The sequence below is a fragment of the Rhipicephalus microplus genome, chromosome 3 (assembly GCF_043290135.1).
Source record: "Rhipicephalus microplus isolate Deutch F79 chromosome 3, USDA_Rmic, whole genome shotgun sequence".
Lineage (NCBI taxonomy): Eukaryota > Metazoa > Arthropoda > Arachnida > Ixodida > Ixodidae > Rhipicephalus > Rhipicephalus microplus.
Genome location: NC_134702.1, coordinates 126,330,143 through 126,344,462, shown reverse-complemented (window position 1 = coordinate 126,344,462; position 14,320 = coordinate 126,330,143). Strand labels below are relative to the sequence as shown.

General features: G+C 42.2%; 1 protein-coding gene across 1 annotated transcript in view; it reads left to right on the top strand.

Moving 5' to 3' along the window:
• LOC142803337 (neprilysin-1-like) overlaps nt 1-1,422 on the top strand; it is a 48,114-nt gene extending 46,692 nt beyond the window's left edge. Inside the window, exon 10 of the mRNA XM_075888453.1 lies at nt 1,016-1,422. Coding sequence (XP_075744568.1) covers nt 1,016-1,351 — 336 coding nt within the window. The 3' untranslated portion in view covers nt 1,352-1,422. The remainder of the gene's footprint in view (nt 1-1,015) is intronic.
• Nucleotides 1,423-14,320: the final 12,898 nt, after the last annotated feature.

The window sequence follows — 14,320 nt, the reverse complement described above, 5'->3', positions numbered from 1 at the left end:
TTAGTCATGACAAGAAAGTCATGTACGGCATAATTTACTTCCAACTCGTAACGTTGTGCTAATTTTCTGTGATATATATCAACATTTCAATTTCGTCCTTCGCATATCATCGATTCTCACTGTACGTGGGATCTGCCATTTTTCTCTTGTTTCTTACACACGACTAACTTTGCGCAGTTTACAGCGATGAGTGTGCTGAAAGGCAATGCACTTGCATGTTATTTCCCTCCCAAATATATATATGTGTTACTGTAAAACACCGCTATATACTGCCACCAAACAGCCTTGTTAATTCTTTTGGGATTGCTAATAAAACGGTTCACATGTAAAGCGGGTAACGTGGTGGGAGTGTAAATGTTCGACTTTGCCAGATAAGGGTTTATTTTATAGTATTTCTGCTGTCGTTCACGCTCTCTTTGTCTGAGTCTTATTTCGCGGTCGAATACTTTTAATCCGTTTTTGGCACTTATCCTCCAGTGATTTATTACACGAACAGCTTTTTATAGAAATTGATGCTGGCTATAAACTGTTTTATGGTAGTGTCTGAGTACCACCACAATGAAATTGCTTCCCTTTGAGTTTTCAAGCTTTAACGACTAAATGAGCTGTGTAACAGTAGACGCATACGCATGAAAACGCTTGGGTTAGTTGCATACGGTGTTTCATGGTCTTACAAATTTACATTGCGATACAGAAACACTGAAAAACTCCGAGCAAGGAGCCCATGATGGTAGCGCTCACCTGTTTTACGGCCAATAGTCTAAAGCAGTAGGATCTGAAATGTTACCTAATTATTCCTACGCAACGAGGATCGCTACGTCTAGGCAGTTAAAGTCAACAAAGCTCATCAGAATAAATGTAAAATGCAGTCAGAAAGTAAGAAGTGATCCCGCATAACTGTACAGATGGTCATTTATTTAAGTAAAATTGGCAGTTGTTTTCTTACATTTCGTTTATATACTTGAATCAGCTTTCGCTCTACCGATGGTAATCAATACCTGACCATTGTTCGCAGCTCACCACAACTCAGCAAAATGTTTTAGACGACACAGTGGACTCCGAAAACATAGCTGATTTTGTGGGAACCAGGACAGCGTACGAGGCGTTTGCTTCATTGCCCGAGAAGTACAAGAGCGTCAAGCTGGTGGGTTTCAACATGACGTCGGATCAACTGTTCTTCATCAACCACTGTGTGAAGTGGTGCGCTGAGCATGGCATCATAGGCAAACACTATGAACGATTCCGTTCTCGCTGCATCGTACCTCTGAGGAACATGCCTGAGTTCTCGGAGGCATTTGGGTGCAGTGAAGAAACCCGCATGAATCCACCTCAGAAATGCAATTTTTGGTAGGCAGCAGTTATCGCTGTTCTGCTGTTGTTCACATATGAGCCAAGGATGCGTGTTTAAGTTCCTGAGGCAGAATAAACAAACATGACAACAACGTTACGAAAATATGTTTTTCATCTTTGTCTGACTTCTTTCATTCCGTTAATTGAGAGACGTGCGCTAATCTGAGTGGCTCGTATTCCTTTCGCACAAAACAATGTAAATCCAATCCACAATTTTGTCGGGAAAAACAGGGTGAATATTATGTTTTGTAACAGCGTCACGTAAACTGAACTTAATTAAATTTTATAAAATCGCGCCATTTTGCCAGTATAACTGAAACGTTAGCACTTTGAGTATTTATTTTCATACTTTCGTTATTTAGAGTAAAAGGGCTTGGGGGAATTTTTTTCATGCTTTTACGATTTACAATTCGAGAAGTTTCACATAATAACAAATAACAGATTTTACCAACATCCGCGAACGTTCAGAAAATTTGTAAACTACGTGGAGAGTTGTCAGACGGAGCACCATCGCATGCAATCGAGGTAAATCTTGTACAGCATACCATCTTCGGTATGTTTTGTTTCCCTGCAAACACAGTCTGGCGAAATGTTGGCGCCTGCGAGCACAAAAAAAATGATGTTGCCTTAAGCAGTTGAATACTGATAACGAAGCCCAATATAACGGCACTCCATTACTCGAAATTGTTCTTTCTCAGGAGCTTCCACTCCCTAACAATTGTGGTTTGGTCGCATCACCTTTGGCTAGATTTAAGAATTCTCTGCAAGCTGTAAAATTTCTTTAACAAGACGCCTGCCATATGGAAGCGCATTTAATATGCGGCAGATAAGCTGGCCTAGAATGCCTTCTGGGGTGTCTGTTGTGTCAGGGTCACAGCTCGCAGAGAACTGCTGCGACATCCGCTGGAAAGCTTGTAAATCACCTTTGACGGTGGGCATGCGGATATGCGCATAAAATATATCAATTAAATTTGTATAAATAAGCACAACAGCGTTACATGTGTTGGCATCCCTCGAGGCAGTCCGTCTTGGCCAGCAAATTATGCTCTGTTGGAGTGCACTTGGAGCTATGTGGAACGATACCTGGTTTAAGGTTTCTATTACGGCAGCATGCATTGTGCTTGTGACCGGTATGGGTTGTATAACGAAACAAAACTATCATGGTAGTATTCCGGAGATATACTGAATTTCTTTATGAAGATAGATTTCAAAATAATATTGGTAAATAAATAGTGAAATCAATTTACAGTGCCTAGAATATATTGACATGCTGTGCTGAATGCGGCGTCTTGTTTTTTTTTTGCTGGAAAATTATCACATGCCTTCGCAAAGGAGAGATAAATAATGTTCTCTGCTAAGCGAAGCAAAAGTGGGCCACTATTCGATCAAATAGGGAGTATGACAACACGCTCCCTGCACGCACAATATGACCCGTGTGGTCAGGTGCCTGATGCCACCTTCGACGTCCTTGTATCAGCCTCGATAGTTTTCTCGCATCTACACATGAACGAACCTTTCAAGCTCTCCAGGTTTGTTTAGGAAAGTGGATAGAAGCCGTACGTGCTTATGTTATGAAATAACATGTCCATTGCCTCCACAAGTAACGCTCATTCGGCAAGCATCAGTTGCTACTCACCAAACTAAAGCAATTCTTGTTCAAGGCACCAGTTAAACCGATGCATGGATAGTCTGTCATAAGCAGCAGCACTATATTTTATAATATATTCAGCAGCAGGCACCCAAAGTTTCTTAATTTTACTTCACGCCTAATCAATCATGCAATAAAGAAAGCTATTAACGAAAGCATTAGTGAGCTTCAAGACGAGCCATTTCCAAGATGCACCATCGATGAAATGTTACTTGGCAGTAACAATAAGTTGCAAGCCACAATAGAGCTCACACCAAAACACCTATTTTTTCAACGTCCTTCTAAGCGCCTCTTTACAATATGTCGCACTATATGTTTAGAATGTCATTGAAAATCATGCAAAACTACCCCCTGTAGTAAAATAAACGACCTGGTGCGTCTAGGGGGCCACAGTATGAGTGTGGTAGAGCTTGAGCCTCGATACCTTGACAAGGCCATGAGTTAGCATAGGTGACGAGGCTGTGGAGTTTGTCAACACGGTTTCGTACGTAACGTCTGTTACTTTTCAAATCACGTGGCTTGAACCCGTGAAACTAGACAGTAGCTTCTTAGAAAGGCGGGCACGTCGCGTTGGGGACCAGAGAACAACGAGGCAATCCACTCAAAATAGTTCTTCGCAGCGTCGCTTGTTGTAATGGTGCTTTTGTTTTTATTACCATACCAATTACATGAACACTCTCGGCTTGATTTTGTCACCGGCTGTGGCGTCGACGTCAGCGTCGCCGTTACGCATCGTATATACTTACGTATCAATATATATGAAAACGCAAAAAAGAAAAAAAAGCTCAATAAAGACTTTGGTGCGCGGAATCGAACTTGAATCCTCTGAAACGTGAGTGCAAGGCGTTGACCACTGAGACACTGAGAAGCATTTTTTTCTTTATTGCAGTGTTGATACAGTTTTATGATTATGCCACACATGACCCACCAGCGTGCGAAGGCTGGCTGTATTTACCTATGCACTTTGAACGCTTTCAATATGTCTATTATACAAAGTATTCCATCGCTTTCCCCTCTGTGTTCCAGCCCTTCTGTTAGCTTTGTAACCTGTTCAATACAATGGCGTTAACCGATGGCGCTTGAAGGTCAGCATTTGGTACATCTATACGTGACATCCATATGATACGAAGACCTATAAGCATGAAGAGGTCATACGGGAGACAATTTCCTTGAACAGGCAGAAAACGAATACCGCGGGCGTCAATTCGTAGCTCCTTCTTCAAAGTTCTCTGCAGAATATCCTAATGAAACACAGCGTCCCAGGAGTCAATGAAAACTTGTTTTAATGCTTCTGCTTTGTTGCATAATTTACAGTTCACTCCCCGCGGCACAAACATACCTCGTTCTTCAAGCCATGTTTTTACAGGTAGTGTACCTGTGTGTAGTTTGAAGAAAAACTTTATAAACACCAGGAACTAACATCGTTTTGTCGCGTATCAGGACATTGCTACCCAATCGCGCCCTATAAATTGTTCTGTAAAGCAGAGTCGAAAAAACTGTGTCTACCAGGTCCTTTTGTGGGAGCTCTTTGAGCACGCTTTAGGTATTCCGTAGAAATTTTATTGGGAACCTATAGGAAGAGACCACCTCGCATAGGAAGCAGGATACTTTATACGGACCGTTGTTCATGGTGGAGACAACAAATTCTGGTATATCTTCCGGTAACACAACCTCATATATTGCACGACTTAAACAATCTTGCTAATCTCGTAAGCAGTTCCACTTAGCTTGAACAAGCTTACGTCACCTCAGACCTAGCATTCAGTTACTGAAACTACATTGTGAAAGAAATATAGTAGTGATAATAGTTTGGTCATGTTCCATATAGAGTCAAGACTGATAAGAAAGTAGAATAGGAGCTTTAGAAGTTTATTGAAAGCCTCTAAGGCAATAAGAAATAATTGAACTTTTAAAGGGTAAAATAAGACATTCGGTAACTCAAAGAGAACAGGAACAAGCTCGAAAAAATGGGAAAGCTTCAAACGATGCTTTAAAATCAAATCAACAGAAAGAGCAAGCCAATTAAAGTTTCAGAGGCGTAAGGAACAAAATTGCTTGCGATTCCACCTATACATAATAATACTTGAAGAAACAAGTAGTCCTGGGTTGTCCATAAACGAAATGAGAGAAACCAATGCAAAATTGGAAGCTATAGAATACAAAAAATACAACGGGGCGAAATTTCGGCTCGATCTAAAAAATTTCTTCTAGGAGAGGTGCCAAACAAACTTGCCCTCTCAGACGAGAAGACTTATGCGCGTAGCAATGAAATAGGTGAAATAGAGTATGTTGGTGTTGTAGTGAGGAACGGGAATGCAATTAAACTAGCGTTCCAGATTACTAAAGACCCTTTCTCTGTTTACAAACAGAGACCCTTGATGACTTCCGATTTTGTCCACCTGATTGATATGTGGGGTTTAACGTCCCAAAACCACCATAAGATTATGAAAGACGCCGTAGTGGAGGGCTCCAGAAATTTCGACTACCTGGGGTTCTTTAACGTGCACCCAAATCTGAGCGCATGGGCCTACAACAGTTCCGCCTCCATCGGAAATGCAGCCGCCTCAGCCAGGATTTGAATCCGCGACCTGCGGGTCAGCAGTCGAGTACCTTAGCCACTAGACCACCACGGCTGTGCGATTTTGTCCACAAATGTGCCAGAATATCAAAGGTGGGGAATAAGAGTGTGAAAAAATAGCCCGCTGATTTTCTACATTTCCTTTCTATTATATTTAAAATTTATTTTAAAATAACGTTCTTTTCAGCTATATAATAACTGCAACAGATCGCTTTGAACAATACGGACGTTCATTTTATCTGAAAAACTAATAAGAGAGTTTTCTTACCGTTGAAAAAACGTGAAAACTTCCTTTCAGTTTTGACATAGTGAGCTGGTAAATGAGGTGATGATGATGATGATGAACAAACCTTATTTAATTGATGTGACCGGAAGTTTTTGGGGGGCACAAAGCTTGCAGTCTTGAAACCGTCTATAGAAAGCTCTTCGCTTTGCGCAAACTCTGCAATACGAACTTTCAGTAAAATTTCTTACCTGAAGTACCACAACTGCAAAGAGAACAAACAGATTTGTTAAAAAAAGAAATTATGGTGAATCAAGCGGAGAAAGCTGTAGACGACCTGAAACCCGGGAAATCTCCGGATTCTAACGGCTCAATAGCTGCCTTTTATAACGCATTTAAACCGCACTATGCTCTAATTCTGCAACAGGTATCTGTTGAAGCTTTTTGAAGAGGACGCTTATCACCATCTTTTTCGTGCGCACACATGGTGCTGATTACGAAGTCTGCTGATAAAACACAGCGTAAAACAGTGAAACGATATAAACCTTTACCGTTCCAAATGTGGTATATGACATTTTTATGAAGGTCTTGGCTAGTAGGATGCAAAGTGTAACTAAGCATTTAGTAGGGTCACATCAGACCTGTGGAATCAAAGGTAGAAGTGTATTTACAAATATACATGTAGCGAGGAGTATTGTAGAATGCTGCGATGCCCATTCAGGAAGTGCATCGATGGTACGAGTAGATTTTTTAAAAGCCTTCAAATTTGGTAATGTCACACTTTTCAATATACTGGAACATACTGGCCTCGGTTCTCTTTTATGTAAAGGGGTTCGAATGACATATCAAAGCTGTAACACCAGTTTGGTTGTAAATGGGGAACTCGCACAACGCATTCATTTTAAATGAGGGATGGCCTATGTCACCATTGCTGTTCACTTTATTTTTAAAGCCCCTGCGTAGGAAAAAGAATATAATGATCAAGTAAGAGGTTTCCAGTTGCAATTCTGTGAAGTTGGAGTGTTTTGCTATGCTGATGATGTTGCATTTAATGCACTGACAAGGAGAGTGTGAGAACAGCACTGGAGATCACGCAGAGGTTTTGTGATAAAACTGAACGTTTATTGAATAGAAACAATAGATTTGAATTACGGCATGGCTGCTGGCGGCACACACCTACTCTCTTTCAGAAACTGCTGCGTAGCGCTGAACTGAGTGAATACCTAAATGTACCACTGGATAGATGTACGAAAAATGCACACTTTTTGACAGACCACGCGAATGAAATGGTATCGAAACCTCTATGCTGGGGTGTTTGCAATTTGTCAATATTCGCCGATACACGGTTTGTAACATTTTTTTTGCAGCTGAAATTCGGTACGTTTTCTATGTTCTGTACTGCACAAGAAATAATAGTCAGCCGTTTGATAAGATTTTTGCAAAATTTTCTGGAATTCTACATGAGCCACTGAGGAGCACGTCCTCCAACGTTTAAACGGCAAGCTATCTATATCTACCCCGTACCGCTGCACACGGGCATCTCGGGGGGGGGGGGGGGGGACTATTGTATTTTCAGCATTACCAGCAACAAGGCACAATGAGTGCGCGTAGCAGCATTGTCACGACGTGGCGGCCACGCTCTCATCTCCAACGGAGGTCAACGCTTCTCACGCGTCCTTATCTCACGGTAGATAGGATCGTACGTCTTGGCTGGCCTTAGGCTTTCACCGGAACGGTTCTGTTTTAGTTACCGACCGCATATACGTCACCGCGATTGTTGCACAGTCTACGTTTGCGAAAAGGGCGCGCTTTTCAGATACAGCGAAGTAACAGCTTAGACGCCTATTTGCGTGTATCGGCGAATATCGGCGAATGACCAACAAAACATACCTGAGAGTATGTTTTGTTGGTCATTTGTGCGTGAGAAACGCGGGGCACGTTTAGATCTGCTGGCCATTCTACGCATGACTCTCCAAATTGTTGCTAATATGTTCATTCCTTCCCCTTTGCGGCAAAAGCTGTGACTTTTTTTGTGAAGCGTCAATATGATGCGGGTAAGCTGATGGGCGTGGTCAGAGCGAGCAGTAGTATCGCGGGTGTATTCGGTGGTCGACTCTGCAGAAGGCGGAAGAGGCGTATTCAGTGGCAACGTTGGTTCGTGTCAAAATGAAAGGTAGAAAATGTAGTAGCCAGCAATGTTGTGCCGGGAGGAGTTGTACGTTAAGGTCACGTATGTCAGTGCAAGGTCCCAATCATGATGATCTGTTGACACGTATTTCTAGAACATGTCTGCGAACTTAAGCTCCACGTAAGCCTGTTGGTGTGTGGGGGGTGGTACGAGGTCATCAGCTTATGTTTGGTGGAGCAGAAAGGTATGACCTTGGTCTGTCAGCTATTGCCATGGGGCACCGCACACTAGAATAAGGTCTCGAAGCAAAAAATTAGCGTCGTCCATAGCACATCTGGTTGGCAGGGCTCGGTTCAGTGAGTAGCGGTTGGCGCAATCAGTCGCAATGGGGCCCCACTTCTTGCCTGTAGTGGATGTTGGAGAGGGGCCAAGAAGAGGCGAAACAACTCGAAAGTAATGCTCCGATGGAATGTCGACAGGCTGAAGATAGTCCGCAGGACATCTCAGTGGCTTTTTACGGCGCTTCTAAACTTTGAAGCAGTTGACAAGAGAGAGAGAGAGAGATAAATAGACAGGAAAGGCAGGGAGGTTAACCAAGCTTGGCTTGGTTGGCTACCCTACACTTGGGGTGGGGGAAAGGGTAAATAATAGAACGGAAAGAGATAGAAAAGAAGAGGAGTAAGAAAGAGAAGCATGAATAGTCAGCTCGAAACTACACAGCATGGTCTCGCACAGTTCTTTCACAAGCGGTCGTGAAGTCTGGTGGTCCTTAAAAAGTACAAGAGGGCTTTCGCGGCTTTGCGCGTATGGGAAGCCATTGGCCAAGGTCCCAGGATCTTCTCTTCTGTAAGCGGCCGTGAATCCGGCTGACAGAGCTTGGATTCCATAATACGTCGTTCGGTCTGGTATGCTGGGCAATGACATAGAATGTGTTCAAGCGTTTCCTCGCAGGCGCAGATGGTGCATGCCGAAGTGCTCGCCATTCCAAGGAGACGAGAGTAAGAATTCGTAAATGCCACGCCCAACCTCATGCGACACAGTAAAGTTTCAGCGCAAGTTCCGTTGACAAAAAGTCACACAGAACGTGCATAGGCCAAGCCAGTAGAAGCGGGGGCACACACGGTCATACGTGTGAGAAACACAAGAATGCTGCTTGATGGTATGACATGAAGCTCGCGGAGGGTGGATAAGCATGGGTGCTTTGACACGACCAGTTGTAGATTGGGACCACTGGGTGACAAATGTGCCGATATAAGGTGCTATCTCATAACTGCGTACATAGGCGTCGTGCGGTGAAGATTGCATTCGTTGTATTGTTTGGCTTATGTGCGGATCACGATGCTGCTCGTCTCCGAGGCGAGGTAGCTGGGAAAGGGAAAATATGCAGTCAATGGAGTCAGTGCTCGCTGAGTCTTCGTAAGCTATAGGGTAGCACGGTACAAAATCAGCGTATTGGTGCAGTTTTCCACTCATACTACCATGTAGGTATGCTCCTGCAAGTAGAGTGCTCAGCGAGCGAGACGACCAGTCGGATCTTTCAAAGAGGTGAGCCAGGAAAATGCGTAGTGGTCGGCTGTTAGAGTAAGGGTGAAGTTTCGCAAGTGTCCACGCCATAGGCAGGAGCTCACGCTCCGTGATGAAATAATTGCACTTCGACACGGACAGCAGCCTGCTCGCATAGGCTATCACGATATTCCACCCACATTGTCATTGTGCCAGCATAGCACCAATTTCATGACTACTGGCGTCAATACGAACTTCCGTTGGTGCTGCAAGATGACATCGCCCACAATGTCACGCTGACATCGCCGACCACGTCAACCGTCTGGTCAGCCCGACTCGACAGCTGTCAGTTTTGGGTGCACGTTAAAGAACCTCAGGTGGTCGAAATTTCCGGAGCCCTCCACTTCGGCGTCTCTCACAATCATGTGGTGGTTTTGGGACGTTAAACCCCCACGTATCAATCAATCAAACTCGACAGGTTAGCAGTCACTTTCAAGTACGTGATGGCTAAGTGACTTACTAAAGCAGTTTTGGAAGTTGTCACAACGGTCGACGGTTCTGGTCCAAGTCAGTATGTTGTCCGACATTTCGGTTTTGCTGGCAACTTCAGTGGTGACCGTAGAATTTCAGCTTACCAGGGGCTTGAAGAGCTCGAGGGCACCCGAGGACTGGCGTCATGAACACCGTCTACTCTCCTCGCCGTAGCGCTTGCTAAGCTCCATGGTCCCGCTGCAGATCGTAAGTGGCAGAAAACAATTTCGACTCGTGGAAAAACTTGTAGATTGCATTCGGGAGTCATGATCTAGTTTGAGCAGCGAAAGTTTATTTTGTCCGTCATGTGTCGTGGACACATAGCTTTATACCACAAGGAAACTGAGCTAGGTGAGCCAAAATCACGTGATGTGGCTACTCTAGAAGAAAAAAAAACAGACATCAAAAGGTGCCATTTGATTAAAAACACTTTTTTCAGATGGGGTTCATTACTGGCTGAAGGCACAAGTTGGTGTTTAAAGGGTATGTGCGCAAACATGGAAAAACACAGAAAAAAATTATTTGTACTTTGTTTCTACTATAGCTATATATTCTGGTAGGACATTTGCCCATCCAGCGAGGTCTTGTTTTACGACACTCATTCAAATGACCATCACTATGCCTCAATAAGATGCGGTGGACAGTGTAGTAAAGCGCCAAATTCTGAAGGAAACACAAAAATTCAAGCTTGTTGACAATGCGTTATAGATATACAACGTCAAATTATACAACGTCGAATCCATGTTTACATGGTACACTGAAAGTCACTGTGCATTTCTCAATTCATAGCCAAAGTTGAATAATCTTTGCTATGCATATGCCGAACACAGAGGCAAAGTATTAAATGCTATTGAAAGATACACGCTACGCTTTGTTACCTACATTGTGGTTGCCATCATGAAATCATTACACTACAAGACATGTAACCTATCAGCATATCCAATGCTATATATAAATGATTTTAGGACTTGTGAACATGATGTCATTGTTAGAAATACGAGGTTTGCTCGTATGGCCACAAACTCTGGGAAGCGTTGGCAACAGCTGAAATATAGTTGTCACTGGGGACTTAAGTGCTTGGCACACCACATGAATGATCGCACAGATGCACCCAAAGATTTTAGGCTTCTAGAAGCTATACAGCGGTATGAATATACACTCCTTTTGACGCCGGGAACTCAGGCTCTTACACAAAACGGTGCCTACTGGCCCACCACAAGCGACCTAATCATAACCAACAACGCCACAGTAGTGCACTTGAGTGCACCGGATGACAGTCTGGACAGTGCTCGCAATATTGTGCAAATATTATACTAAAATAGCTAAAGTGGTACGCCCAGTAGGGAAAGCCCAACTGTCTCACTGAACCTAGTATTTAAAGCAACAACAGGCCGCGAGAATGTCTGGAAATGATTAAGAAGAAAAATCTACTGTACGCGAAATTCGTGAAAACAAGACACCATAACGATCTTTCGGCATTCAAGCGGTATAGAAATTTTGTAACGAAGCACCTGAGAAAAACTAAGGATGCATACTATGAAGCTGTCTTCGAGAGGGTTAGCACTCGTGGAGACGTGCTTTGGCGAGAAATAAATAGGCTTCTAAATAGAAGTTGCTCTAGAGACAACGCACTTGAGTTAGACATAGATAACAAAATAGTAAAAAGTGAAGAACTTGCTAATAAATTTAACGTGTACTTCAGCACACTGGTGTCCTCTGATTTATCGAACCCTTTTCGTGCCTGTAATAGTGATTAGAGGGACTTTCTAGGTGTGCCAAAGATGAGCATTGCATATTTTTTAAACACAACTCTTCAAGAAGTATTGTCTGTATTTATGTTACTAAAAAACACTACTGCTCGGGACATAGATGGTCTACAAATTAAGCCCATTAAAGCAGCGCCTGATCATTTGTTACCTGTTCTTACTCATCTGTTTAATATCTGCTTATCTACGGGAGTTTTTTCCCAGAAAAAATGAAGCATGCGAGAGTTAGTGTCTTATACAAATCTGGTGACCGAAATATCTTTTCTAATTATCGTCCGATCTCCATACTTCCTGTTATATCTAAAGGGCTAGAGAAAATCATATATCAACGTGTCATGTCTTTTTGTGAAAGTACTCTATATTATCACCGCATCAATTTGGCTTCCGACGGGGCATGTCCACGGAACTGACTCTCCTAACACAATAAGAACTCACACTTAACTCATTTGAAAAGAAACTGTTAACACTGCGTGTTTCTATTGATTATTCCAAAGCATTCGACAAAGTCAACCACGAAGTACTCTGTTCAAAATTGCGTCATTATGGTTTTCGCGAAACCCAACTTTGCTTTCTGAAATCTTATTAATCACAAAGAAAGCAATCTGTAGTTATAATTGACAGCCCATTCTCCCTACTAACCGTAACCTCAGGTGTACCTTAGGGCAGCATATAAGGGCCCCTACTGTTTAATATTTATATCAACGACATAACAAGTGTCAGCAAATATGTGGGCTTTATAATTTATGCAGATGACATTAGTATATTTTTCATGGTAATGATTTAGGTAAGCTTGCAGACTCAGCCAATAACATTCTTAACATCTTCACATAGAGTACTGCAAATTATTTAATGATCAACACAAAAAAACCCAAATCTGTGGTATTCGCTCCGGTTCAGAAGGCGGTCTGCGTGGTTTGAATCTATACCTAGGGCCCGAAAAAATTGAGATTGTCAAAGAAGTTTCATCATTAGGAGTAATTTTTATTGAAAATATTAATTGGGACGAACACGTTAATAAAGTAACTAGAAATATAACTAGGACGTGTGGTGCTCTGGCTAAACTTCCACAGATACTTCCAGCAAACATTAAACTTTTACTCTATAATACGTTGTTTTCATCTCACATAAACTATTGTAGTCTAGTGTGGGCAGACACGTCTGAAACAAATCGAAACAAAATATTTTTACTGCAGAAAAAAGCAATTCGTCATATTGCAAACGTACCATACGACGCACATACAAGTCATTTATTCAGAGAATATAACATTTTACCGATCGGTCACATACACAGGTTCAACCTTAATATGAAATACAAACAAAGCTTGCTATCAAACAACGCTTGTTTTCTTAAACTGTGTAACCTCAGAAAAAATACACAATCCCATTATGACATTCGGAAAAGGCCTTCCTGGTTCGTTCCTTATTCGCGAACTTATCATGATTTGAGAAGACTTGAACACTGTATTCCTGCTTGTTTAAAAATGTTTGAAAATATAAACATCGACATCTTTGACATACATAAAAAACAACTTAAGAACCTTTTTATCCAGAATGGCGGCGTGTAGTTTAGCTTCTTCTAAATGTCCGGCTAAAATACTATATGTAAAAGAAAGACCCTATAATAGTGCTCGTGAGTAACATGGTATTCTATGATAATTGCTTCCTTTGACATTTCTTTTCGTTGCTTTTTTTGCGAGTAAAACATGCAATATTTCACTCGTCAGTGTTTTTCTTGTGCATCAAAACTTGTGCTTTTAGCATACCCAGTGTTGTAAACGTCGTATAATCATTTTTTAATACTTTGGTAGCCGTTTAGCAACGTGTGCATTCTTTCCTGATTGACCGCACGCAGTTTTCTTTTTTATTTGTTGTTTTTTTCTTTTGTGGTTTGCTTAATTTGTATAAACCTCAAACTGATGTATTTTGATGCATTTTCTTTTTATTTCCTAACTTTTCGAAGGTTTGGAAGTTGACGTCAAATTGTTTATTCATGTTCGTGCTCTGCGGATGTTGTAATGTCAAGTGAAAAGGGGTAAGAGCCTCGTCAAGCTGCTAACATAGCAGCTTTTTGCTCTTTTCCTTGCGTTTCTTCTTCGCAACTCTGTGAAGAAAATGCTCAATAAACTGAAACCATGCTTTCTAAAATTACAATAAAGTTTATCTCTATCTGCCACGAGTGCGTGATTAGTGTTACAGGAGCACCATGTGACAATGTTCTGAAGTTAGCAATGTCCAGAGCGAGAGCTACCTCTTCGTTCGACATGTACGCACGTCGCTAGCTTTCCTCGTTAGCGTGAAATTCCACATAGAGGACTTGCCCGCCTGTGGTGCCATTAACAAGACGCTTGTCATGGACTGAAATTGGTACGCCGACTATCAGCGTGGCTTTGGGGATGTTCCGCGGAACTTGCATTAGAGCTCGAATAGGAGGGACAACTTTGTGTCGTGGTGCCTAAGTAGGTTCTTTAGGAGTGGACAAGCCAAGACGAAAAAGAATTGCCTTGCCCTAATGGGTTTGCTCACTTTTTCTGGGCCTAGAGAGGTACAGTTACAGCGTTGTGAATACCGCGTAGATAAAGCTGTTGTGCTAGTG